General features: G+C 53.2%; 2 protein-coding genes across 2 annotated transcripts; one reads left to right on the top strand and one right to left on the bottom strand.

The window, feature by feature from the left end:
- Positions 1 to 2,622: 2,622 nt before the first annotated feature.
- On the bottom strand, positions 2,623 to 14,741 carry MATN4 (matrilin 4). The gene is made up of 11 exons (XM_061210251.1): positions 14,369 to 14,741; positions 11,869 to 11,951; positions 10,571 to 11,140; positions 9,716 to 9,838; positions 7,772 to 7,894; positions 7,560 to 7,682; positions 7,344 to 7,466; positions 5,324 to 5,737; positions 5,071 to 5,223; positions 3,010 to 3,117; positions 2,623 to 2,929 (listed from the first exon to the last, which is right to left on the bottom strand). Exons 1-11 carry the CDS (start codon positions 14,515 to 14,517, stop codon positions 2,871 to 2,873), a joined length of 2,028 nt encoding a protein of 675 aa, XP_061066234.1. The 5' UTR covers positions 14,518 to 14,741; the 3' UTR covers positions 2,623 to 2,870.
- Positions 14,742 to 15,665: 924 nt separating this feature from the next.
- On the top strand, positions 15,666 to 22,838 carry RBPJL (recombination signal binding protein for immunoglobulin kappa J region like). The gene is made up of 9 exons (XM_061209809.1): positions 15,666 to 15,850; positions 17,052 to 17,122; positions 17,289 to 17,404; positions 17,674 to 17,848; positions 20,205 to 20,342; positions 20,760 to 20,869; positions 21,149 to 21,301; positions 22,350 to 22,453; positions 22,565 to 22,838. Exons 1-9 carry the CDS (start codon positions 15,666 to 15,668, stop codon positions 22,836 to 22,838), a joined length of 1,326 nt encoding a protein of 441 aa, XP_061065792.1.
- Positions 22,839 to 27,791: the final 4,953 nt, after the last annotated feature.

Here is a 27,791-nt window from a genome sequence, read left to right as displayed (position 1 = left end):
CACAGTTAGTAAATAGCAGGGCTGGTCTTCAAATCCAGGAGTGTGTGGTTATTGCCTAGGAAATGAAGCAGCTTCTAGGCTGGGGTGGTAGGGTCCGCCAGAGTGGGGGGAGGGGTGTGAAGGGGGAGGAAGGTCTTTCCGAGAAGGGCAGGCCTGGCTCAGCACAAGTGCCAGCCGCCAAGGCCTGTAAGGGCTCTGGGACCCAACTCCAAATCAGAGCTCCAGGCGCCATCCAGTGGCTACTGTGGAGATTGCAGGAGAAGAGCAAGCGAGAAAAGAAACCCCACAGGAGCCAGTCCTGGCCAGCGCCAGGGAGGAGGGAAGGAGGAGGCCTCACCTGTGCCACCCCCATCGTTGAGGTCCCTGTTACAATCAGACCCCCTCCCCTCAGGCTACTGCCTGATCCAGCTACGGTTCTCTCACTGTGATCTTGGGCAGACAACTCTGCCCTCTAGGCCTGGTTTCCCGGCCGTAAAACAAAGGGGTTGGACAGGCACTTTTGCTCATCTGACCCTCAGGTCCAGGTGAGACCTCAATCATCCTGTCACCCTGTAGGTTAAGGATTGGCTGGAAGTCACCTCCTCTGTGATTTCTCCCTCCTTACCCACCCTTTGCTCCATCCCTTCACCTGAAGGGTCCTCTTTCCGCTACCGTTATAGTCAGGTGGACTTCACCCCCTCCAGCCCTGGGCTCCCCCAGCTCGGGGGCTTTTCTCAATCATCTTTCTTCCTCCTCACCATGGTCAGTGAGGGGCCAGGCATATGCATGCTTAACAGTGCCTGCTCTGAGCTCTGTCCTCCTGGCTTCAAGCCCTGTGTGGTAAGCAGAATAATGCACCCCCCCCCCCAAAGATGTCCACATCCTAATCTCTGGAACCTGTGAATATGTTACTTTACATGGCAAAGAGCGTTTGCAGATGCGATGAAGAGCTTGAGATGGGGAGATTATCATGGATTATCTGGGTCAGCCCAGTATAATCACAAGGGTCCTTACAGAGACAGGAAGGTCCGAGTCAGAGAAGGTGGTATGACGCCAGAAGCAGAGGTTGAGGTGATGAGAGGAATTCGGGTAGTCTCTAGAAGCTGGAAAGGGCAAGGAAACAATTGTCTCCAGAAGGAATGCAGCCTTGCCAACCCCCTTTAGACTGCTAACCTCAAAAACTATTTGTGTGTTTTTTAAGCCACTAAATTTGTGGTGATGTTACAGCAGCCACAGGAAATGAAAACACACTGGTTCAGCTTCTTTTTTCTTAATCATTTTTATTTGTTTTATTTATTTATGGCTGCGTTGGGTCTTTGTTGCTGCACGCGGGCTTTCTCTAGCTGCGGCGAGCGGAGGCTACTCTTCATTGTGGTGTGCAGGCTTCTCATTGTGGTGGCTTATCTTGTTGCGGAGCACAGGCTCTAGGTGCATGGGCTTTAGTAGTTGTGGCACACAGGCTCATCAGTTGTGGCTCATGGCTCTAGAGCACAGGCTCAGTAGTTGTGGCGTACGGGCTTAGTTGCTCCGCAGCACGTGGGATCTTCCCGGACCAGGGCTCGAACCCGTGTCCCCTGCATTGGCAGGCGGATTCCTAACCACTGCGCCACCAGGGAAGCCCTGGTTCAGCTTCTTACTTGTCATGTGACTCTGGGAAACTTAACCTCTCTTTGACTCAGTTTCCTTGTCTGTAAATGGGAATGATAAAGGCAATAATTCCTACCTCACAAGGTTGTGAGGATAAAATGAAAATACCTGCAAATCACTTTGAATAATGCCCAAGACTAAACATGTTAGCTATTAATAGTTAAAAGCTGCCATTAACTGAGAGCCTAATACATAGTACCAGGCACAAGGTCAGATGCCTTAGAATAATTTCCTCCATTCTCACCATCACCCTTGGGCATAACGATTTCCATCCCCATTTTACACATAAGGAAACAAACCCAGAGTAATTTGCCCATAATCACTCTAGGACTGGAAGCATTTTCATCTTTGCACTTGGGAAATTGTACCGGTTTGTGCTCTTTACCTAAAGAGGGTTCGTTTTTATTTTGTTTTTTTGGAGGTAAAGCACAGGCTGGGAAGGCTACTCTGGGCCAGAGGTCCTGGCTGACACCCCTCCTTTTCCTATCTAGTGCAGGGAGATAAAATCCAGGCGAAACTCACCTATCCTCCCCGCTCCCGTCCCTTTAGGGGATTCGATTACTGCCTCCCGCTCCTCACCAACACCCCCGCCCCCGCCCCGCCCAGTTCGAACAGTTTTTGAGCCAGACTCGGGGACACCAGGAGATGGGCACGGCCAGAGAGCGAGGTGTCCGATCCGCTGGGGGATGGAGGGGCGCAGACTTGCCCAGACCCCAAGGGTACCCGTGGAGCCCCCTCCCTTCCCGCAGCCTGCATAAGGAGCCATCTGTTCTCAGCTGAATAAACAAGCGGGGGGAAGCAGCCCCAGGTCCCCTGCCCCCCGGCCCGACCCCCGCACAATGCGCCTTTCTCCGAGGAGACGCCGCCCGGGCGCCGCCGGAGCGCGCTCCGTCTGGCCTCCCCTCCGCCTGGCGGCACAGCAAGACACGCACACCGACCCCGTGGAAACCAGATTTTTTTTTTCCTTTTTTTTGGTAAGAAAAAGAAAACAAAAAAAGAAATCCTACAAAGAACTGAGCGCAGCACGCGTCCCCCACATCCCCTCCCACGATCCCCCGCAGTCCGGCTTCTGGTCCAGGCGAGGCCAGCTCGATAGCAGCGCTGGGAGCCCGCCAGCGCCTCCTCCCCGACAGCCCAAGCCTGGGGGACCCAGGTTCTGCCCGGCCCCAGCGCCCGGACAGCGCACGAGGGTGCCCAGTCCGCGGGGCCGCCCCTTTTGCCCGGGTCCGGGCCACCCGCGGCCCTCACTTCTGGGTGGCCAGTTGGTTCTCCAGATCCTCCAGGCGCGCCGTCAGCTGGGCCAGTGAACGGTTAAGGAAGCCGCCGGGGGTCGCGGGGGGTCCCTTCTCCCCTCCAGCCCGTGCCCCGGGACCCAAAGGATATGATTCTGCGACAGACTCTCGAGCGCCTCCAGCGTGCGGCCCTGGAACTCCACAAGACTTTCGCACTCGCAGGGGCTCCGAAGCTCTGTCCCCGCGCTGATGCCCTCCTCTGGCAGCCGGGCACAGAGAGTGGGGCAGTGAGAAGCTGGAGGAGGACCAACCAGCCCTGGCTGAGGCTCTCCGATATCCCTCCACCCGGCCTACGGCTGGGTGTTCGGGTTTGGGATTCAGACAGACCTGGGATGAGTACCAGCTAGGTAGCTGTGAGATATTGGAAAACCCCCTCAACCTTTCTAAGCCTTAGTTTCCTTATCTGTAAAAATGGATACAATGAGAACACCTATTCGTCCGGCGGTGCTCAGGATTCAGTGATTTTCGTGTGTGTATGTGTGTACACATCTTAGAAGGTTTCTCAAACCTTGGTGCTCATTGGAATCACCAGATCTTGTTAAAATATAGATTCTTGTTCTTAACAGGGAAGGGGCTGAGACACTGCATTTCTAATAAACTCCCAAGTGATGTTGATGCTGCTGGTCTGTGGACCACACTTTGAGTAGCAAGAGTCCACAGCAGCACTGTCCAAATGAAACTTTATGTAGTGATGGAAATGTTCTGTATCTGCCTTGTCCAGTGTGGTAGCCACAAGACACAGGTGGTTATTTAACACTTGAAATGTGGCTAGTGCACTTGAGGAACTAAATTATTTAATTTAATGTAACTTAATTTAAATGGGCCTATGTAGCTAGTGGCTACCTTATTGGAGGGTGCAGATCTAGAGCATTCCCTGACGCAAGGAAACACTTTATAGGGTATTTCAACTAGGCCAATGGTTCTCCAAGTGTGGTCCCTGGACCAGCAGCATCGCCTAGGAAGTTATTAGAAATGCAAATGATCAGATTCCACCCCAGACCTACTGAATCAGAAACTCTGGGGTTGGAGCCAACAATTTGGGTTTTAACAAACCCTCCAGGTGAGTCTGATGCACACTAATGTTTAAGAACCACTGATCCAGGGGACTTCCCTGGTGGTCCAGTGGTTAAGAATCCCCCTCCCAATGCAGAGGACACGGGGTTAGATCCCTGGTGGGGGAACTAAGATCCCACATGTCGCAGGGCAGCGGGGGGACTAAGCCCGTGTGCCACAACTACAGAGCTTGTGTGCTGCAACAAAAGATCCCATGAGCCCCATGCAGCCAAAAATAAAAAATAAAATAAATAAATAATTTTTCAAAAGACCCACTGATCCAAGTCTATTTCCTCATACATTTCAACATCTCTGAAATCAAAATAGTTGCCTTACAATTAAATTTGGCATCCTTTTTTTCTTAGCAGTATAGAAAATAATGAATCTTACAACGGGTGGTATCTTAGAGTCACTGAATTCTGTAAATGTGTGCCATTTTTAATATTACAGTACAATGCCTGGCACTTGGCCTTCAGTACAGAGTTGCTGTTATGATTTAAAAGTTATATCTTAGTCTGTATGTCATGTTTATCAATGATATTGACAACAGTTCCAGAAAGGCTCCTAACTTTGCAGATGGGGAAATCAAGGAAATAAATATATATTAAATATATATACTTAATACACATCTTTGTGTACCTGAAACACACCCAGTCCTGCCACTTTGCCAGGTCTGTAAAGTTGAATTCCAACAAGGTAAAGGGCTTATGATGTGGCTCCCCTTACCAGTGCTGAGTTGGGTGTGCCTTTGAAAAAATTCCCCCCAAATTATTCTGAACGCCCACTAATTTGGGGAACAGGTAGTTTAGTCCAGTGCTTCTTGCACTTTAACATAATACTAATCCCCTGAGGGTCTCGTCAAAGTGCAAAACTGTATTCGGTAGGTCTGGAGAGCGCTGGAAATGCTGTAGTTTTAACAAACCACTAGGTGACAGCCCTGCCGCCGGTCCACGGACAACACTTTGAGTAAGGAGGCTCTGTCCAGCAAGCCCATCCCCTGGCTGTCACTCAACGAAGGGGAAGGGAACGAATAGGACCGGGAGATCTCGGAGGGTGGGCAGTGAGGGAAAGGGAGGGGTCCCGAGACCGATGTGCTCACCCGGGCAGATGCTGCCTTTGAGGTTCTCCAACAGGTGCGTCATGGTGCTGAAGTCGGGGGAGTAGGACACGTGCAGCTCGGCTGGCTCCGAGGCGATCTCTCGCAGCTCCTCCTCCACCGCCTTGCCTACGCCCACGGCGTACATGACGATGCCTGCAGGGTCGAGGGACTCAGGGGGCACCCTAGATCTCAGGAAAGCCGCCTCCCCGCATCCAACCCAACCTCAATCCAGCGCGGCCCGCGCCAAGCCCACCTTCCTCCTTGGCGCGCGCCGCCCACACTGAGACATCATCCTGGGAGCGGCCGTCGGTGAAGACCAGGCCCACGCGGGGCACGTTGAGCGCCCGGGGCCGCGCGCCCTGCGCCTCTGAAAAGCTGTGCTCCACCATGTAGCGCAGCGCAAGCCCGGTCATGGTGCCGCGCTCCATATACTCCACAGCCAGGACCGCCTGCTTCACCTCGGCCGCCGTGCCGTAGCGGCCCAGTGGGAACTCAGTGCGCACGCGGCTGGAGAACTGCACCAGCCCCACGCGCGTGCCTTCTGGGGACACGTCCAGGAAGTCCACGATCTGGTTCACGAAGCGCTTCACCAGCTCGAAGTTCTGCGGACGCACGCTCTTGGAGCCATCGACGAGCAGAACCAGGTCCACGTGGCCTTCCCGGCACCCTACACCCACCCGAGGAGAAGAGCTGGGGTTAAGGGATCAGATCCTTGGCTGGCAGCAGCCACCTGCTCATTCATTCACTCGCAAACATTTATTATATAACAGATACTATGTGTGAAGTCCTTCCTATGCCAGGCACTGTGCTAAATAATAATAATTATTATTATCATCAGCGGCATCATTATAATCTTTGCCATTTATTAAGTGCTTAGCACAAGCCAGGCAATCTGCTAAAAGCATCTTTTTAATCATCATCATCACCACAATAGCTACCATTTATTGATCATCTACTATGTATCAGACAGAATTCTAAACACTTTACCACTACTAACAATAACAAATAAAAACAAAAACATGACTATTTGACAGCTTTCCATGTACCAGGCACTGGGCTAGGTGCTTTATATATTTTTTCTCAATTCTCCCAATACCCTTGGGTATTATCCCCATTTCCTAAGAATCTGAGATTCTGAAGGATAAAGTCATTTATTTGCTCTGGATTCCACCACTAGTAATGGCTGAGCCAGGATTTGAAGCCAGGTCTGTCTGACCCCAAAACCCAAGCTCCTAATCACTCTACAAGATTGCCTCCCCTGTTCTGAGACAGGGACCTTGCTAGGCCCTGAAGGAGGTTCGCCGATAAATGAAACATAATCCTGATCCATAGGATATCAGGATAGAGCAGAGCAGTGAGACATGCCATTTGCTACCATCAAGGAAAGTGCTTGAATAGAGGGGCTTGCAGGGAGCAAGGTAGGAGTAATTCATTCTTCCTGGAGTTAGTGAGGAAGGCTGCATGGAGGTGGTGACATGTGATTTGATCTTCAGGGATGAGTAGGAGTTCTCCAAGGCAGGAAGGGACATTCTAGATGTTGGGGGCAATGTGTGTAGAGGCATGGAAGCCGGGAGCCCTGGACACGTTTGGGAATGGGCAGGCCAGTATGGCTCAAATGTTCAAGTTTGGCAGGAGACAGGCTGATGGGGTTGGCTCAAGCTAGATTATAATGACCTCAGGCGGTGGTTTCAAAAATTTGACCACGACCCACAGTAAAAAAAAAATAATAATAAATAATAATAATAATATAACAATACGTCATGATGCACTTACACTCAGATATAATTAAAATTAAGTTTCGTGAAACAATACTTACTCTTTCTACATCCATGCAGTAAACTCTATTTTCTCTCTCTCTTTTTTAAAAAAAATTCTAGTTTTTAACCCACTAATTTGATTTTGCTATCCACTGTGGTTACACCCGCTGTCTGTGTATCCACTGTGGTTACACCCGCCATTTGAAAAACTCAGGGGTAAGGCATTTGATCTTTATTTTGTAAGCACTGGTGAGCCACAGAAGGCTTTCGAGCAAGGGAGAAGTGTGATCAAATATGTATTTTTGAAATTAACCTTGGCAGCAGGGTAGAAGATTGAGGGGAAAGACATGGAGGCAGGGCATGGCACACCCTCCAACTCCACCACCACCACCAGCACACACACACACACTCATACCACATTCTTGGGCCACAGCAAGGACAGGACAGAGTCAAGGATACTCAGAATGTGGGCAGTGGGTCAGAGGCAGACAGAAGCCCCTCCCACCCGTAACTCACGGCTGCAGCTCTTGCCATCTGCCTGGAGCTGCCACCGCTCAGGGCACAGGCAGCGGTAGGAGAAGCCCTCACTCACGCACTGGAACTCGCATCCATGGTCTACGCCATTGCAAAGGTCCTGGGCTTAAAGGAGAGACAAGACAGAACGAGTCAGGGTGGACTCCACCAGCTAAGATCCCTCGTCCCTCTGCACAAATGCAGGAGACCCCTCCTCACCCTGACAGCTCCTGCCGTCGGGCAGCAAGTTGTAGCCCCCTCTGCAGCGGCACCGTGGCCCACCAAAGGTGCTAACACACTCATGCTGGCAGCTGTGGTTCCCAAAGCTGCAGTAGTCAATGGCTGGTGGGAAGGAAGAGACAGCAAGATGTCACTTCTGACTGGAGCCATCAGAGACCTTGGTCCAGGTGCTAATCGGGGGGTTCGCTCACCCCTGCAGCTCCTCTGGTCCTGCTGGAGTACAAAGCCAGCTCGGCAGCGACAGAAATAGAAGCCCGGGGAGCTGATGCAGTGATGCTCACAGCCATGGGTCCCTTCAGTGCACAGGTCGAGGGCTGAGGAAGAGGTGAGGTCAGGCTATGCCCTGGGGCTGCCCTTCTCAGCCCTGACAGCACAACCACCTGGGGAGCTTTTTAAAAATGCCTATGCCTGGACCCCAACCCCCCAAAATCCTGACTTAATTAGTCTGGGGTGGTACCCAGGCATCTGCGATTTCTCCAAGCAAAGGCCCCCTTCCTACTGAGCCAAGCGGCCCTCCCAATTCAAGCCCCAGATGTATCCCAGTGGGCCCATGACTGAGCCACGCATAAGAATGGGAATCCACAGTTGTAGAAGACAGGACCCCTGCCCTCAAGATGTTCACTAACTCACAGAGGAGGACCAGAGTTAGTGAGGCTCTGCCACTTTACCTGTCTGAGCCTCTATTTCCCCATCTGCAAAATGGGGATATAATGGAAGAGAACAATTGCTATTTACAACTGCCTTCTGAGGAGGGTGAACTATTGCCCCGCTGAGTATCTTCATGGTTTCGATGTGCAAATATGGCCTAGAGCTGAGCTGGGGAATAGGGGCTGGAGAGAGATGAGATGCCCTGCATAAAAGTGTGAGAATGTGGGGTTCCTAGAAAAGAGATGGGGAGTGGAGAGAGGAAAAAAAGAACAAGAGAGATGGTGTGGAGATGAGTTACTGTGGGTTGAGTTTGCCAATGGAAAATCCCCTATAGTGGGGTGACTGAGGACTTTGAGGATCAAGGGTGCCTAATATTCAATTATACATAATGGGTGTTTCTTTTTCTGTGTGTATGTTTGACTTCACTTAGATGTAAGTCACACCTCTGTCCACCCCTCATCTTTAGTAAAATAGATGTATGCACGACTTAACATATACACACACATGCCCTTGTGTGCACAAGTGTGTCAACCAAGGAAGAGGCTGATTTACATGCACAGGACAAGAACAGCATGTGTGGATTGAGAAACTGCGCGAGGACCCATAAACTGAATTCAGCAGAAGCTCAGAGCTAGAGGTGACCACAGAATGTAAGCACTTGGGGAATTCCCAGAGATCTTGGGAAGGGTTTTGAATGTTCACAGGTCATCAAATGGGGCTTCACGCCAGCCTTTTCTAAGCCCCAGAAACAAGAAGACCCCAGCTGACATCTGGGTTATTGGAAACAGAGGACCTCTTTTTCCAGAATGTTGTGAGGTTGAGAGATGATGCATGTAACACTCCTAGCTTAATGTCTGATGCTAACCTGGCATACAGTAAGTGGCAGCTGCCGTTATGATCAAAGGATTGGACTTATATACACAGGGGGGGAAACCCCAACTGTATAAGCAAGGCATTGTGTGTCATAGCTTTTCAGAAAGCAAAAATGAAGAACCAGGCCTTGAGAGATCTGCAGGTGCAAAGAGGAGTGGCAAGAGCAGCCCAGGTGAGCAGCCCGGAAAGAACTGAGATGCAGAAGCAGGAATGAGCAGCGTACATGGGGGTGGGGAATGGAGGGGATGTATGGAGACCCCAACTCTGTCAAGTAACAGAAACAGTAAGGATATGCCTGTGAAATTACACACGTTTGGGAGCTGTTTTGGAGCCAGGTGGGAGATGAGCCTGAAAGAGGGGGGAGAGAAGGCTATAGAAAATACACTTAACTGTATTAACTGTATGACCTCTGTGAGGTCAAGATTTCTAGCCCTGGTCCCACCAAGGACTTATGTGACCCCAAGCGACACCTTCCCTTTCCTAGACCTGTAAAGTGAGGGAGCTGGACTTTGACCTCCAAAGGCCCTTCCAGACCCATTGTACTGATGCTAGGCCAATGGGGAGCCACAGAAGGCTCAGGAGCAGTGAGACTGAAGGGTGGGGGTAGCTCTCACCCAAACAGCTCTTGTCATCTGCTGCTAGCCGGTAGCCGGGGTTGCAGGCACAGTGGAACGTGCCGGGGGAGCTGACACATTGGTGCTGGCAGCCGTGTCCCCCCTCAGCACACAGGTCCTTTCCTGAGGACATGCAAGAGTAGAATCAGCAGGGGACAGATGGGGAGAACCCTCCAACAAGAGAGAGCTGAATGCGGTCAGAGCAGACCCCGTGCTCAAGGATGTCTTTAGATGGGACATGACTCGGTTGAGAGGGGCCAATCCAGGTGGAAGGGCTTAGGGAAAGTATAGGGCCTCAGTGGCCCCTGCGAATAGGCTCGGAAGACCGGAGCACCGGGCCAGAGCTGTCAGTGGGATAAGGGAGGACTACAAGGTGTAAAGTAGAGGAAGAAGAGAGATGCTAAATCAAGGTAAGCGGCATAACTCAAGGTGTGACGAGAACAGATCTTGCAGCATTATGCGAGGGGCTAAAACGAGAGTGGGAGGGGTCATCCCCAAGTGGGCGGGGCTTGACTCCGGAGTGGGCTACGGCTCTCAGCCTTGAGGGGTGGTGCTTCTTGTGTAGAGAGGCGGTTTTGGAGTTAGACGTTAAGCCTGTGGTAAACCACAACAGCCCATCAAGGTACGCGGGCACGCGAAACGTTGCTCCTTGTGGGCGAAGCCTTGAGCAAAAATGGGCAGAGCTGGAATTCCACACAACCCGCGGTAGGCCAGGGCAATTCCACGGCCTGTTGGGCGGGGCTAAAGATGGCGTGGGCGGGGCCAGCCGGGAGGGGGATGGGATTCACTGTGGTGGGAATGGGAATCGGAGCGGTTGGAGAGTTCGAGTCTCGCTCCAGCGCTCCCCTCACTCACGACACAGCCGGCGCTGGAACTGAAGGCCAAACTCCTGGATACGGTCGAAGGACTCGACGAGGAAGACGTGCTCGTCCAGCGGGGGAGACGCCATGGCGCGCAGGGAGGCCACGTCTGCGCGCTGAACCCCCACGGCGTAGATCTCGATGCCGCGGGCGCGCGCCTGCGCCGCCACTTCGGCCACGCGATCCTGGGGCCGCCCGTCGGTCACGATGACAGCGACGCGAGGCACGCGCGCCTCCGGCGGGCGCGCGCCCTCGGCCACACTGAAGGCCACGTTCATGGTGTACTGGATTGCCAGCCCGGTCATGGTGCCCTGCGCCAGTGGCACTAGAGCGCGGATGGCGCGCTCCATATCCTCGCGGCGTGAGAAGGTTCCGAGCGGGAAGACGCTCTGCACTTGACTCGAATACTGGATCACGCCGACGCGCGTGGCGTTGGGCCCCACGTCCAAGCTGCGGAGGAGGCCCACCAGGAACTGCCGCATCGTCTGGAACTCGAAGGGGCGCACACTGCGCGAGCTGTCAATCACGAACACCAAATCCAGGGGCCCAGTACGGCACCTGGGACCTGCGAGGAGATCAGGGAGGACTTTCCTAGGTTAGCCAAGCCTCACCTCCCGGGAGAACCCCACAGAAACCCAAGGGGGAATGGTGCTGTCCCGGTGTAACAGCGCCCAGCACAGTCTTAACCTAGCAAATGCAGGTTAGCTCCATCCACTCACCCAGCATTTGAGGAGGGCCTGGGCTGGGAGACTGCACCAAATCTCTATCCTACAGCTCTGAAGGCTATACTGAGGAGGTGTTATCCATTTGGGAGGAGGGCGAGGGGACGTCGCAAACTCAAATGCCTACAGGAGCTAGGCAGGCAACATAAATAAATGAGTGAATGTGTTGGGTTAGGACGGAGGACCCAGAGAGCCCGTATAGCTCATAAAGTGGGCAGCTCCAGACAAACGTTGCCTTGCAGCCGTGAGGACCCCATGTTGGCAGATCTTTGGTCTTTTCAAGAGAAGCCCGAAATTGGGGTTTTTATGTGAAATCTCCTGGTTTTTTTCAATTAACTTTTAAAAATTAAACGCCAACTGGACAGTTCTGCATGAGCCCAACTTGGGTACCTCCAAGCCACATCCTACAGATGGGAAAACTGAGGCCCAGAGAGTTGAAGCTGTGAACTCGAACCCAACCCCTATGGTTCCAAAGCTCTTGTTTTTCTCTCCCCAGCAGGCAGTTGGCTGCAGATGGAGAACCTGCTTTTGCTCCCCTCCCCCTGCTTCTGAGGGCTGGGCTCTGGCTCACCTGCGAACTGGAGCTGGGTTTCCCAGGGCTGGAGAAGGAGTAGCAACATGGGCAGCAGCGAACATAGAAGCCCCCCCATTGCCCTCGGGGAACAGAGAACAGAGGTATCAGAGCCTGAAGGGAGGAAGGAAAATAGCAAAGCAATAGAATTTACAGAGCTCTTATTCTAGGTGATGGGCATTTTGAGGGGGAGGAGGGTCATGGGTTTATTTTACTAATCTCCCTAGTTTTGTGTATGTTGAAATTTTTCGTAATAAAAAAATTTCATCACGGTGAGATTGCTGGAAACACAAGGAATTCCGCTTTGCAGAACTGCAGAATAGTAAATAAATAGAAAGTAGATTAAAAAGATACAGAATTTAAAAAGGAAAAGCCTTGGGACTTCCCTGGTGGTCCAGTGGTTAAGACTCCGCGCTCCCAATTCAGGGGGCCCGGGTCTGATCCCTGGTCAGGGAACTAGATCCTGAATGCCACAACTAAGACCCGGTACAGCTAAATATATAAATAAATATTAAAAATAAAATAAAATAAAAAGGAAAAGCCTTTCCTTAACGCCAGCCACGATGTTAAACGTTTTTCACGCATCGTGGCATTCTTTGAACCCTCTCGACAATTCTATGGGTCTAAGGCTGTTGTTGTTCCCATTGCAAAGATGAGGAAACAGGCTCAGAAAACTTCAGCGCTAGTACCCAAAGTCGCGCGGCAAGAAAGTGGCTGTACCAGGATGTAATCCTACGCCTGGGGGGTTCCGAGAACCAGCCCGCGTGAACCTTTGCAGAGGGAAACCATTCCCCACCGCGCCCCCTCCTCTCTGCACACAAGGCGCCTCTGTGTGACTGTCCTCCCGCCCACCCCCCCACCCACCCCACAGCCAAACAGGCACCGCCCCAATGCAGGCCTGCATCGCGTTGGCCTAAACCCTCCACGCAGATGAAGTCGCGACTTGGCGCCGCCCCTTCCCGCCAGCTCTCAGGAGAGACCGCCAGGCGGCGCCTTCGCGCGTCTGTCTGTGTTGGCTAGGTGGCCGTGGGAAGCCCACATCTGCCCAGCAGGTGCCCCTGCCCAAAGCAAATAGGGGGCTGGGAGCCCCAGGGCCTTGGAGATAAGGCCCGGGCAGAATATATCCGGCGCTAGGGCCAAAGAGCAGAAGTGCGCAGGGTTCCGGGGACAGTGGCATTGGATGCGCCCCGGACGCGAGCCGGCCCGGGCCACGGAGCGCAGCCATGGACCCTGCGGGGGCAGGTGAGCGCTCACTCTCCCGCGGCCCTTGGCGACGCCCCTTGAGAATCATGAAGGACTCCCATTGTACAGATGGGAAAAGTGAGGCCCAAGAAGGTGGCCCGCCGAGCTGCAAAGGAACCTAGGACTCCTGGCTCCCCTTCTCCCTTCTGAGCTGTCTGGCAACCTGGCCCCTAGGCGTCACCTCTTTTCCTGCCATTCGTTCCCTGGGGTCCCTATCCCCCCCCACCCCCGCACCCCCTGCTGAAGCTGTGTTAGCCATTTTTCTGTTTCTTGGCAGAGGGGGCCAGCTGCCCCTAATCCAACCGCAGCCCCGCCCCCCTCCCCAATTCCGTGAATGGTCCTATTCTGAGCAAGGTCGGGTGCCTGGAGAGAGCGACAGGCGCCCTTCCCGTCCTGGATCCTCACCGTCTTCGCCTTTCAGGCCTGGTAGAGGAACAAAAATCCCTCTGGCAGGACCCGTTGTGGGAGGGTGACTAAGCCAGATGTGCCAGCTGGAGGTGGGAGGGTGTGGAATGCCTTCTCCAGCTTGGGCCACAGTCTAGGCAGGCGAGCACCCCTGGGGAGTATGAGGGTAAAGGCACAAGGGGCCTTCGCTGCCTCCCATCCGTTCCTACCTGCAGAAGCCTCTGAGCCCCAAAACCTTGATTAAGTTTCCCCTTATCCTGCACTTGGCCTGAGCCAACATCTCGCCTTGCACCCCACCTCCACCCAACCCTAGAAAGTCGAAATAGCGCTTGCCTCAAAGTTCATCACCTTTCCAACCCCTCATTCTACAGAGGAAGGAACCAGGACCAGAGAGGGTAATGTCTTGCCCAGGTCACACAGCAACGTGGCAAGGTGATAAGGCTGACACTAGAACCCGGAGCGCCTCTGAGGCGATTAATCATTGCTTTAAGAAGAAATGCCCTTAGGGTGGGGAAAGTGGACTCTTGAGGGAGGAGAGGTCTGCGAATAATTCCTCAAGAGTTGGCTGAAGAATAAACACTTTGAGGACGTTCCGGGGAGCGGAGGTGGGGGCGGGGAGCCGGGGGGTAGGTTCCTGCAGGGAGGAGGTCAGGGAAGAAGTTCCCCCTCTCCATTTTGGCGGCTGTGCTGGTGGGGCCTCAATTTGGAAAGGACCCTACATAGGTGGGAAAGGGCACGGCAGGTCGGACGGGGGCATCGTAGGCGTTGCAGCCGCGCTTAAATACGGTCTCCAGGTCTGGCTGGATGCCTGCTCCCCGCAGACCCCTCAGCGCACCCAGGCCCTCTGACTCACCTGAGCCTGCCGGACAGCTCGGAGGCGCGGCCGCAGAGCGGAGCCGACGGGCGGAGCCTCCCGGGCAGTTGGACCAGGTAACGGCGCGGGCAGCGCGCCCAAGGTGCGGACGGCCAGGCAGCTGGAGCGAGCGGAGGCGGCGGCCGCATTTAACCCGGGGGCTGGCAGGTGGGGAGGGGGAACGCGGGCCGCGACCCCTCCCACTCGTAGGGAGCGACCCCCCTTCCTCCGAGGGCTGGGGCGGGGCCAGCGCGGCGCCCCCTGCTCCGCCACCCCTGAGCTGCAGACGCCTGCTGCGGGGCCGGAATCGGGCTACAGTTGGAGGCTGGGCGGCTACGCTCTCCGCAGCTGGAATGCGTTGGAAGCCGCCGAGGCCCTTCCCCGGGGAGAGCCCCAAGGGGCGGAGCGGGGCCGGGCTCGGCCGCCGGCTGCTTGGCTCCGCTTCCGAGGGCGCGGCCAGGCTCTTGTCCCCCGCCGCCCCCTCCAGAGGTGGGGAGAGGCCCCGCACTTTGATCCTGCGAAGAGGGTAAAGGGTTCAGAAGGGCAGCCTCAGGGTTCATTGCTCTTCCCAGGCCCCACCTGGTGGTCCCTCAAATTCTGCCATCACCGACGCCTTTCCACGGTCTCTGCAATTACTTAGGTCTTGGGCCCATCACCCTCATCAAAACTCCCAGGCGGAGACGCCACCAGGCCCCTAGGCTCTTACTGGCCCACTCCACAGGGCCGATGGAGGCCCTGAAATCAGGAGAAGGAAAGCTAAGACAGCAACAGGCGCCTTCTCTTGGGAGAAAGGGGGTTGAGAGTGTTGCTTTAACCCGGAAAAGATGAAAATATTCCCCCAGGATCCTGGGCACACAGTTTGGGGGGCCGTCCATTTTTCCAGGCATCTGCAGGTAGGCAAGAGAGCACTCTGGTCCAGGGGTCCAGCAAAAGCTCCCCCCCCATCAAGACTGCACTGGGGTGGGTCCCCCCAGGGTGCAGGGAAGCCAGGCGCCCTCACAAACTCTGCCTCCATCACAAGACGGGCACAAGCGGGGCCTTTGTGCCTCTGAGGCCTCTCCCCAATGCTCCAGGCTGCAATGGGCTTGGAGCCAGACCTGCGGAATGGCGCCTGGGTGGTCCCGGGTGGGCTCCAGGCAGACCTCAGTGAGCATCACACAACCCAAATATTTAGCCCACAGCTTGCCCCCAAGTCCCCTCCCTTGCCTAAGGCTTCTTCTCTTTGACCCCGAGGGGGCAGACCTAGAACGGTCCCTTCCTCCCATTCATTGCATTCCACCTGCCCCCTTCGGGCGCTATGCCACCTCGCCCCTTGACGCTCCCTGCTGCGGGCGGCTGGCCTGTCCCCACTCCCAGGTCATCCCCAGAGCCCGCCGCGGTCCTGAGGGAAGGTGTGCGCCAGTGCCTACAGCAACAGTGCGAGCAGACGGTGCGGATCCTGCACGCCAAGGTGGCCCAGAAATCATACGGAAATGAGAAGCGGTAGGTCCCTCAGTGGCCCTCCAAGGTCCCTGCGACCCGACATTCTGCCCTATGTGCCCCTCCCTTTTTAGTGTCTTTTAGAACCTGGAGCGGACTCAGGGCTCAGCTATTGGCCAATCAGGGGCCTTTTCCTTCAGCCACCATCAGCCCTGACTTTGGTTTATAGCAGAACCTCCCTGCGAATCTCTAGTCCCCATTCACTCACTCATTCACCCATTCGTTCATTCTTTCATTCCACAACGACCTACTGAGTGCTTATCATGTGTCAGGCTCTCTGGCACTGCTGGGCATCAGGCATACAGTTGAACAAGACAGCTATGGTCCCTGCCCTCCTGGCATCTTCACTCTAGTGTGGGAGAGACACACAATGAACTCCACACAAATCAGTAAACAAGAGGCTTCCAGATTGTGATGAGAGCTGGAAGGGAAATAGAACAAGGTAAGGTGATAGAAACTGAGGAGCGGGGATGTACTTTAGCTAGCAAGGTCAAGGTGGTAGAAAGGCCTTTTAAGAAGGTGACATCTGAACTAAGACTTGAATGTGAAAATGGAGCCAGACATGAGAAGATCGCGGGGAAGCGTGTTCCAATTAGAAGGAACAGAAAACACAAAGACCTTGACACTACTAGCTTGGCCTGTTCCAGGACAAAAGAAGTCAGAGTGGCTGGGATTAGAGAAAGAGGTGGGCATTGCAGGAAGTAAAGTTGGAGAGGTAAGCAGGGGCCAGATCATGTGAGGACTTTGAATTTAAACCACTGGAGGATTTTAAGAAGATGAGTAACATACTCTAAAAAAATTTTAAAACAGACACATTCTGGCTGCTGTGTGAAAAACAGGTTGAAGGGGGTAGGAGTGGAAGCAGAGAGACCAGTTGGAAGGCTGATGCAGAGGTCCAGGCAAAAAGTGATGGCAGTAGGGACTAAGGTGGAGGTGGTGAGAAGTCAGTGGATTCTGGATATGTTTTAAAGGTAGTGGATAGGACTTACCGATGGATTGAATGAGGAATGTGAAAGAAAGAAAGATTCGGGTGTTAATGGGGTTCACAGTCATGGAGAAGCCTGGGGAGAGCGGTGAGAAAGGTGTGTGTGGGGGGCGGGGGGGGGAATCAAGGATTCTGTCGGGTCTTTGCTACCTTTGAGACGCCTACAGGACAGTCAAGTGGAGATGGATACACGAGTCCAGCGCTTACATGTCTCCGCAGGTTCTTCTGCCCCCCGCCCTGTGTCTACCTCGCAGGTCCCGGATGGAGGGTGAAGCCAGTGCAGGGCCAAGGTGAGGGCGGACTCCAGGGATGCCGGGCGCCTCCCTCTGTAAGGCGACCCTCAGTAGGGCTCGGGAGCGGGGCGGTTCTCAGTCGCAGTCTCAACGCGCCCTCTGGCGGCGAGAACTAAGCTTGCCTGACACCTGAGTCCCAGAGCCCGCTCGCGTCCCTTTCCAGCCCACCAGGCAGGGGAGACCGGGCCCGTCGTCTGCGGTTACATGGGACTGGACGGCGCGTCCGGCAGCGGCGCCGAGACGCAGAAGCTGAATTTTGAAGAGCAGCCGGACTCCAGGGTGAGAGCGCATGGGAAGGGGGTTCGATTCTTGCTCCCATCCTTGCCTCTCTCTTTGGTGCAGGGGGGCTCCTTTACTCCCCTGCAGAAGCCAAAAGATAGGTGGGGATGCCGAGAGAACGGGATTCTGCCTTGAGGGTGAGCCCAAGAGCTTGGACGTGCAGCTTCATGTCACGTCCGACGGGGCGGACGTCAGATAACTGGGGAAAGTCAGTTCATCCAGGGACTTAGGGCTGGGGTGAGACGACCCCATCTCCGCCAACCCTGTAGGAATTCGGTTGCGCCAAGACCCTGTACATCTCGGACGCAGACAAGAGGAAGCACTTCCGGCTGGTGCTGCGGCTAGTGCTCCGAGGGGGGCGGGAGCTGGGCACTTTCCACAGCCGCCTCATCAAGGTCATCTCCAAGCCCTCGCAGAAGAAGCAGTCGCTGAAAAACACCGACCGTGAGCGGGGTGGAGCCTGGCCGCTGGGCGGGACGGGGAGGTGCCCCAGGTCTGGAAGCTGCTAGGTTTGGGAGGGGGGAGGGGGAGATGCCTGGATTGTAGGGGTGGGGTCAGGGTGGGAGAGGTGGAGTCTGAGCCGGAAGGGGGCGGGGTCTGGGTGAGTAGGTGTGGCTTAGGTCGGGGAATGGGAAAAGTTGGAGAGGCAAGAGCAGAGGAAAGGGGACAGAGGCCGACTTGAGTTTGGGGTTCCCCAAAATGGCCGGCAGGTGCTGAGCTAAAGACAGATTAAAACTGATAATGAAAGGGCAGAGGAAATTCAGTTAAAAATATTTATTCAGTGCCTGATGTATATGCAAGTGTCTGTTCTGGAGGAACGGACAGCCTAGCAGAGGAGAGAGACACACATAGCTGATCAAAGAGACAGTTTGAGATAAGTACTGCCTTGGCTGCCAAGTGACAAGTCCCAGGGCTGATGGCTTTGAAAATATGAGGAAACAAAGCCTGAATGACAATGACAACATCACTGCTACCCTCGCTGGAAGATGGAAGGGAGACATAGGGGATGGGGGACTTTCTTGGCAGGTATATACATACAACACCCTGTTTGACGCTCATCCTTGTAAGGTGAGTCGTAGATGACGAAAATGAGGTTTGGAACATTCATCCGTTCATTTAAGAAATATCTGGGCCTGGGACTTCCCTGACGGTCCAGTGGTTAAAACTCGGCACTTCCACTGCAGGGCACGCGGGTACAATCTCTGATCAGGGAACTAAGATCCCACATGCCATGCAGCGTGGCCAGAAAAGAAAGGAAGAAAGAAAGAAAGAAAGAAAGAAAGAGAGAGAGGGAGGGAGGGAGGAAGGAAGAAAGGAAGGAGGAAAAGAAATATTTGGGCCTGTCACCTTACAGGTGACTTGCCTAAGTTTGCCCAGCTAGAAAGTGGCCCACCCAGGGTTTGAACTTGAGTCAATGTGACTGTGAAGCCCAGCTCCCACCCCTACACCTTACTTACTGTCTGTTAAAAACCTTGAAGAATGTCTCAGATCCAGGCAGTGCTCTGGCTGGCCCTTGGTGTCAGGAAAGGGCCAGGGAGGGGTAAAGTGGTATAGTGTGATGGTTTTTTTTTTTTTTAAAGCTTGAATGCATTATTTATTTATTTATTTATTTATTTATTTATTTATTTATTTAGGGCTGTGCTGGGTCTTCGTTTCTGTGTGAGGGCTTTCTCTAGTTGCGGCGAGCGGGGGCCACTCTTCATCGCGGTGCGCGGGCCTCTCACTGTCGCGGCCTCTCTTGTTGCGGAGCACAGGCTCCAGACGCGCAGGCTCAGTAGTTGTGGCTCACGGGCCCAGTTGCTCCGCGGCATGTGGGATCTTCCCAGACCAGGACTCGAACCCATGTCCCCTGCATTAGCAGGCAGATTCTCAACCACTGCGCCACCAGGGAAGCCCCAGTGTGATGGTTTTGAGTGCAGATTCTGGAGCCAGGCGGCCTGGGTTTCAATCCTGGCTCTGCCACTGGCTAGCTGTGTGATCTAGAGGGAGTTGTTCTCTTGAATAGAGATAATATTTTCTACCTCAGAGGGTTGTTAAGAGAAGCAAAAGGGCTAACACATTTTAAGCATTTAAAACAGTACCTGAAACACAATAAGCTTTAGCTATCATCATTATGCAATGGATAGGAACTTGGGTTAAGTATACATTGAGCACCAACAGTATACCTAGCACTGTCAGGGGAGAGAGGGCGATGACCCAGTGCTTTCTCCCCAGGTGGTCAAAATCCAATTAGAAAACAAAGTGGCTGCTCTGAGTCTGTTAAAAGGCTGGAAGAGATCAATGTCAAGCCCTAGAAATATACTGCTGTTTCACACCACGCAGCCTTTGCTTATGCAGCCCCCTGAGCAACTCCTACCTACTTCATGCTTCCCAGCTGAGAGTATAACCTCCTCCAGGAAGCCCTCCTTAACCCAGCCAGCCCTCACTATATCATATTGAAAATTTATATTTATTCCCTGTCTCCCCTCTGAGACTGTGAACTCCTCTAGAGCAAAACTGGGTCTACTTCACCCTTTGGCACCCAGGACCCAGCACAGTGCCAGCCACCAAGTAGGCACTTAGTAACTACTTGATAAAATTCTGTTTATTGAACTGAAGGATGCCCAGGCAGCAAAAAGAACCAGACAAAGGTACAGAAGCAGGATTACAGCAGGTGCTAGATAAATAGCAGTGACATATGAATGCCCAGTGTGTCTGGGAATTTGAGCCAGACTGGCTCAGGGGACAGAGGATGGGAACTTACCTGGCAAGTCCAAGGGACCAAGCCAGGCAGGGGCACTGATTCCACCTCCCCTCACAGTGTGCATATCCTCGGGCTCAAAGGTCTCCCTCTTCAACCGCCTGCGCTCCCAGACGGTCTCCACGCGCTACCTCTCTGTGGAGGATGGGGACTTCGTGGCCAGTGCACGCCAGTGGGCTGCCTTCACTCTCCACCTGGGTAATCCCACCAGCAGGCCTCGGGCTGGGCACTTCACATGCATTCCCTTTTTAAATCTTCATCACAACTCCTCAAGGAAAGTAAAATTTGCCCCATGGAACTGAGGCTCAGAAACACAAAAAGACTTGCCAAAGGTCCCAGTGAGTTGGTGACTGATCCAAGCTATTCAGACTCCAGTGTCCAGCCCCTTCCCTCAACTCAGCCCCCACCCCAGGGGGCAGACATTTGCAAGGATGGCCACAAATGACATCTCCAGGCTGAGAATCTTCAGCCTTAGCTGCCTTCCTCTGTGCCAACCTTGCCCATAAGACCCATGTGCAATGTGAGGTGGAGCCAGAGGCAAGAAGGGTGGAATTTGGAGCAGAAGCTTGGGACCCCTGAATCCCTCCTTCCTTCCCTCCTTCTTTTTACTCCCAGCTGATGAACACTGTTCCCAGGGAGACTTCCCGCCTCGAGAGGGCTACGTCCACTACGGCTCCCTGGTGCAGCTGATCTGCACGGTCACGGGCATCACACTACCTCCAATGGTATGGGAAGGGAGGGCACAGCTGGAGGGGTCCCCCCAGATCCACACAGAAGGTGTGACCCACAAGTGCAGCGCTGGAGAGTGAGAGCCCAAAGCATGATAACACCTATCCTCACTTGGGATACTCAGTGCTTTGTGGGGCTGGATGGAGGTCAAGCGCTGGCGTGGGGGGAATATGCCAGTGTCCTGCCTGGCTATCGAAGTAGCAGAAAGAGGGAAGGGAAGCCTGTGGGCACCCAGGCAACTTGCTGCCACGCTTCCTCCCACTCTTTTGCTGTAGATCATCCGCAAAGTAGCTAAACAGTGTGCACTCCTCGACGTGGATGAGCCCATCTCCCAGCTGCACAAGTGTGCATTCCAGTTTCCAGGTGGTCCTCCAGGAGGGGGTGGCACCTACTTATGTCTCGCCACAGAGAAGGTGGTGCAGTTTCAGGTGAGAAGCAGAGAATATCAGCACCAAGGCGTCCCAGAAAGTCAGAATACGGAGAACGTAGAATGTAAGGTCACCATCACCATCATGGCTGCTACTTACTGAGCAATACTGCCTCCCGTGTAATGTTAGAATCGTAGACCATCAGGACAGAATCAGAGAATGTAGAAAAAATAGTGATAATGGTATTGAGCAATACTCCTTCCCAAAGGATATTAAAGTCATAGAATGTTGTGATATAAAATTGTAGAATGTAAATTAAAATAATAATAAGTAATAGTATTGAGTATTATTGAGCAAAGACTATTAGAATCGTAGAATGTTAAGACAGAATTGTGGAAAATTACTATTATTATTATAGTAATAATATATTACTATAAATATAAATAAACTATTATATTATCATAAGAGAGAAAACCATAACATGTAGAAAATAACATTATTATTGAGCAATAATCCCTCCCAAAGAATCTTAAAATTTTGGAATGTTAGGGCACAGAATTGCACAATGTTTAAAAAAATGGAATATTCTAGAATTCTAAGAAAATACACCTTTAGAAACCAGCTAGTCCAGCGAGCTGATTTAACTCCAAAGAGAGAACTTAAGGGTTTTGTCCAAGCTCGCACGGCAGGTAAACCGCAGAGCCGAGGACCGGAACGCTAGGAACGCGGAAGCCTCTGCACTGAGCTGGATGGACGCGCTGACAGCCACCATCCGCGGCTTCTGCCCCATCCCCTCGGATCTCCCCCCAGGCCTCCCCCTGCCCCAAGGAGGCGAACAAGGCGCTGCTCAACGACAGCTCTTGCTGGACCATCATCGGCACCGAGTCAGTGGAATTCTCCTTCAGCACCAGCCTGGCGTGTACCCGGGAGCCCGTCACTCCGGTGCCCCTCATCAGCACCCTCGAGGTGAATCGGGCGCTGGGGGGCGCTGGCGGGCGCTGCCGAGCGTGGATACCGCCTGCGCTGGAGGGTGGGAGTGCAGGTGAGGGAGGGCTGCGGGCTCTCGGCCACCGCTTCTCCCACACCCCCTGATCTCACCCTCCCCCAGCTGAGTGGCGGGGGCGATGTGGCAACCCTGGAGCTCCACGGTGAAAACCTCCACGCGGGGCTCAAGGTTTGGTTCGGGGAAGTGGAGGCCGAAACCATGTACAGGTATGAGGAGGGGGGGACTCCCATGGGTCCCAGGGAACGGAGCAGGTTAGGGGTGGGGGGATGCGTGCCATCAGTATCACTGCAGCCCTGACCTCGATGCCCCACCCCCAGGAGCCCGCGGTCCCTAGTGTGCGTGGTACCAGACGTAGCCGCCTTCGGCAGCGACTGGCGCTGGCTGCGCACACCCATCACGGTGCCCGTGAGCCTCGTGCGCGCCGACGGCCTCTTCTACCCCAGCGCCTTCTCCTTCACCTACACCCCCGAGTACAGCGTGCGGTCCGGGCCCCCGGGCGCCTCCGCGCTCGCCGCTGACGCCGATGCGCTCCTGGAGAGCATCCATCACGAGTTTACACGCACCAACTTCCACCTCTTCATCCAGACGTAGTAGGCGCGGCCTGGACGCTGGGCCTGACCCCCGGCCGGTTTTCTGGGTCCTGGGCCCTGCCCTCTGCCCTGTGCTGCGGAAGTGAAGGCTGCAGCCCAGGCAGCAGAAGCCTCTCGCCCTAGAAACTCGGCCCTGCGGGTCTAACACGGGTCACTCACTCGTCCTTTTTCAGCTACGAAGACACGACCTGAGTGACGCTCCCTTTGTGTCCAGTCAGGAGTGTGGCTTTCCCTGTCTTTGTTTCTGGTTCACTCTCTAAATCAATCACACACTCTCTCTCCCTCAGTAACTTTGTAAATCTCTCTTATTTGTGCATCCCTAGCGCTCCATCTTTGTCTTTCTCCATCTCTCTATGTGTCTTGCATACAGTGTCACACACTCTGAAAAGTGTGTGAAATTCCAAGCCTAGAGCATTTCCCCTCCTGGCAGCTGTGTCTCCCCTAGAAGAGGAAATCCATAGTTTCACACATCCGGGCAAGGGACAATGGGCTCCTGAGGCACGGCCTGCTTGCCCTGATGCACCAGGTCTTAACGTGGAACCCTGGATCCCACTCATAGCACTGAGTCCCTTCTGGAGCATGAGGGCCCTGCCCTGGAGTACTGGGTTTCACCCTGCAATACCAAGCCCTAACCCTCCATATTCTTCCTATGGCTGGAGCCAGGCACAGTACCCATGCGGGCTGTTTGGTCTCTGGTCCACAACTTTGGTGGCTGGTTAGGTCCCTGGTGTGGTGGTCAGGTCTTGCCATCTTAACTGTCTACCCAGGCATTTCTCTCACAGGCCCAGTAAAATGCAGTCCTGAGGGTCAGAGATTGCCCTGCTGTGCTAGCATCAACTCCTATCCAAGGCAGAGTCTGATCTGTATGACCCACCTCCACACAGAGGGAGGTGCCCCAGTGTACTTCGCCCCCCATATACACAGAGGAAAGGACCACACGTGCGATGGAGCAGATAGCTTACATTTGTGACCCTGTCTGGAGGAGGAATGGGGATTCAGAAGCAGCCAGCATCCCTGAGTCCCTGTCCCTGCCCTGGGGACCACCTGTTGCCTCTGGGGATAAGTTACCCTACTAACTATCCCTCCACCTCAAGCAAAGTTGCACCCCAGGCCCAGGGGCAACCACAGGACACAAAACAAAACTTTCCGAGGACAACTCCAGGCAGAACTCCCAGGATCGACTGGGCGATAAGCCAGCCAAGAAAGTAGCTTCTTTGCTTGGAGCCCAGGGACCGAATCAAAATTCATCCCTGCCCAGCCTTCCCACCCTCTGCCAAGTCCACGCTCTACAGGGAGGGTCCTGGCTCGGGCTTTTGGAACAATGAGGCAGATCTCAGAGGTGCCAGCTACTTGTACCAGCCCCTGGGGGTGCTGAATGGGGAGAACTGGTCTGAAATGTGGGTTGAGAGCTCTCACCCCTCTGGGTCTTCCTTTGAACTCTAAGTTCATTTCCTGTGACACTCTTCCCCTAGAACATGGAAACCCCCGTGAAAAAGAAGAAGCTGACATTTCCCAAGGGGGCGGAATGGGCTTTGCTCTTAGGCTCCCCAAAGTCTTGGCTAAGTTCTGTCCTCTGTCATCAGCAAGCTGAAACCCATGATGATGGGAAAAGAGAAGCTTGTTCAAAGCCTGTCATGGCCCCTGAGAGTGGATCCTGGCTGAGGAACGCAGAGAGCAAATTGGTAGGAAATGTCCTCGACGTGAGTGCCTGCCCTAGGAGAGTTTGAGCTCACTGCCCCGTGATGATGTTGAAGCAGGAAGCCACTTGTAAAGAGGCTAAGAGGAGTTTCATAGCACATCACATGGGGAGTTAGGGCTCAAGGGCCTTTCCAGCCCTGCCCTCAAGAACTTCCTCTACCACTCCACAAGGCAGGAGTCCCAGAAGCCAAGGACCTAGTTGGCCTGAAAGCCCAGGCCCAGCCATGCAGCTCTGTCTTTTTTTGCACTCCCCTTAGGGCACCCCAGGACCCTTGTTCCACCTACGCACCCACCTGAAAGTCTGTGGCCTCAGAGCTCCAACCCTGGCCTGTCTTCTGAGTTCCAGCTGCTGGACTGTCCTTGGAGGTCTTCCCTGCCGTGAGCCTGAATCCATCTAACATCAAACTCCCCTCCCTCTCCCCCTCCCTTTGCTAGAATAGGTTTCTTCCTCTACTCCACTGCTGCCCTGTTCTCCAAACTCAGCTCACAGAGTAACTTCTTCAAGATTTCCACAAGGCAAGACTGGCTACATAATTTGTAGGGCCCAGGGCAAAATGAAAATATATGGCCCCTTGTTCAAAAATTATTAAGAATTTCAAGACAGCGAGAGCACAGCATGAAATCAAGGCAGGGCCCTGCTAAGCACAGGGCCTTGTGTGACTGCCAAGGTCACAAGCCCACGAAGCTGGCCCTGGCCCCAGGCTTTCCACCTTTTTCCCATAGAATCCCACTGGGACCATGTACTGCCCACCTTGGATCAAAGGGCTTTATATATGCGTCAATTGTCCCCTCTAGACTGTGACCTTCATGTGGAAAGGAGCTCATTCTGGTGTGTCTTAGGAGGTGCATTACAGCGCCTTGAACACTGAGTCGGCGCTCAATAAATACCAAATTGTATGGCATTGCATTGGCAGGTATTTGGATTTTGCACGTGCAAAGTGAAACCAGCAGATGGCACTGTTCTCCTCTCAAGAATTGAGTTTTCATTTATAGTTTGAAGAACTGTTAGGGTCCTTAAAGATAATCTTAACTCTTCCATGCTCTCAGGATTAGAACCCCACAGGGTTGAGAGTCATTGCTGTGGTCCATATTTCCTTCTCATTTTACACATGGGGAAACTGAGGCTCTGAGAGAGAAAGTCCATGAAACTGAGAGCAGCTTGATGGCAGCACCTGATTTGAATCCTATACTTTTAATGCTAAGTCTGGGGCTCTGAGATTCTTTTAGCTTTCTACTTAATACTCTTTAATACTCTTAATTCCCTGCTACGTGTAGGTAGAATGTGTATGTTACAAGGGGCGGGGGGTGGGGGGATGGGGTAGGGCACATAGTGTACTCTCACTATGAATAAGGTCAAAATCTCCGTTTCAAAAATCTCCCAATTTACCAGCTCTCATGCTGCCTGAGACCCCACTGGGAAAAAGCTAATCTTCCGGTTTAAGCATTGACCTTTGGGTTTCACTCTCTGTTCTGTTTCTTTTCAGTTGTTTCCTCAAGTAGAAAGTCATTATAACCAGTGTGGGTACAATTCTCAGACCCCTACTCCCTGAGGAGGATGCTGACAGCTGTGGGCACAGACCGTGAAGATGGCAAGGGAGAGAGGAATTAGCTTTAAGGGGAATGAAACCAGTAAGATGATATATACTAAGTTTTGCAACGTCAGCCCTGACCATATTCACCCAAAAAGGCCCCCCAGGCAGACCTGGCTCTGTTCCAGACTCCAAGGGACAAAGGCAGGCCGGGCAGCGGTGCTACAATAATGATTTCTGTGGTTAAGTGGTAAACACCTGTTACGGCTGGCTGTTCGCCTCCTGGGGGGACGGGAGGGGCAGATAAAGTTCAGGGATGGGGGCGGGGGGTAAGGCAGAGCCTTGTGACCAAGTTCTCTATGGACTCACTCTGGTTATAGGGCACTGAAGTGGGCCCCACTCTGCCAAGCTCATCCCCAAGCCCCCATCTGGTTCTAAGCATCCTCCTCCAGACCCTGGCTGGGGTCCGGAAGTACACCAAGAGCCCCTCATCCAGGGTGGGAGTATCCTGGGCTCGGCTGGTTGTGTCCTGGTATAGACGTATACAGATGGTCCCCAACTTACTATGGTTCAAATTACGATCTTTTCACTTTGCGACGGTGCAAAAGCAATACGCATTCAGTAGAAACCGTACTTTGAATTTGGATCTTTTTCCGGGCTGGCGAGATGCAGTCAGATTTTCTCTCCTGATGCTGGGCAGCGGCAATGAACCTCAGTTCCCAGTCAGCCACGTGATCGTGAGGGTGAACAGCTGATACACTGACAACCATTCTGTTTCTCACTTTCAGTACAGTATCAATAAATTACATGAGAGATTCAACACTTTATTATAAAATAGACTTTGTGTTAGATGATTTTACCCAACTGTAGGCTAATAGAAGTGTTCTGAGTACATTTAAGTTGGGCTAGGCTAAGCTAGGATGTTTGGTAGGTTAGGTGGATTAAATGCATTTTCAACTTATGATATTTTCAACTTAAAATATTTTCAACTTACGATGGGTTTATCGGGACATAGCCCCATTGTAAGTCGAGAAAGATCTGTATATACGTACACTATATGTATATACATACATTGCCTTCTCCTCACACTAGTGACTCGTATGTATTTTCAGAGAAGTCACCTTAAAATGAAGGAATGCAGAGCTAACAGTGACATTTCAGACGACAGCCAAGCTGTATGTACTAGGTGGGTGAGTTTGTCTAGTTCAAGGCACTTAACCTCTCTGTGCCTCAGCTTCCTCGTCTGTAAATGGGGAAAATAGGATTGGTTTCGCAAGATGTCATGAAGAATAAGATAATACATGGAGAGTACGTTCAACAGTGGCCCAGAGTTAACCACTTTATATGGGCTAGTTGCTGCCATTGTTACTCCAGAGGCACTTTTAGAGACGATCCAAACACTGCAATTTTCCTCCAACGTACAGATGAGGAATTTGATGGTCCAGAGGAGGCAAGTGACCTTCCTGTATTCATGGTCCATGTTCCATAACTAATTACCACAAACATAGCAGGTTGAAACAACATGGCTTACTGTCCCACAGTTTCCATGGGTCAGGAGTCCACACACAGCTTGGCTGGGTCTTCTGATGAGGGGCTCCCAAGGCTGTCATCAAGGTGTCAGCCAGGGCTGCAGTCTCTCCGAGGCACAGGGCCCTCTTCCAAGCTCACGTGGTTGTTGGCAAAATCCACGTCCTTGTAGGTGCAGAACTCAACGGCAGCTTGCTTCT

This window comes from Eubalaena glacialis, chromosome 13 (genome assembly GCF_028564815.1).
Source record: "Eubalaena glacialis isolate mEubGla1 chromosome 13, mEubGla1.1.hap2.+ XY, whole genome shotgun sequence".
NCBI lineage: Eukaryota > Metazoa > Chordata > Mammalia > Artiodactyla > Balaenidae > Eubalaena > Eubalaena glacialis.
This window is presented reverse-complemented; position numbering and strand designations above follow the sequence as displayed.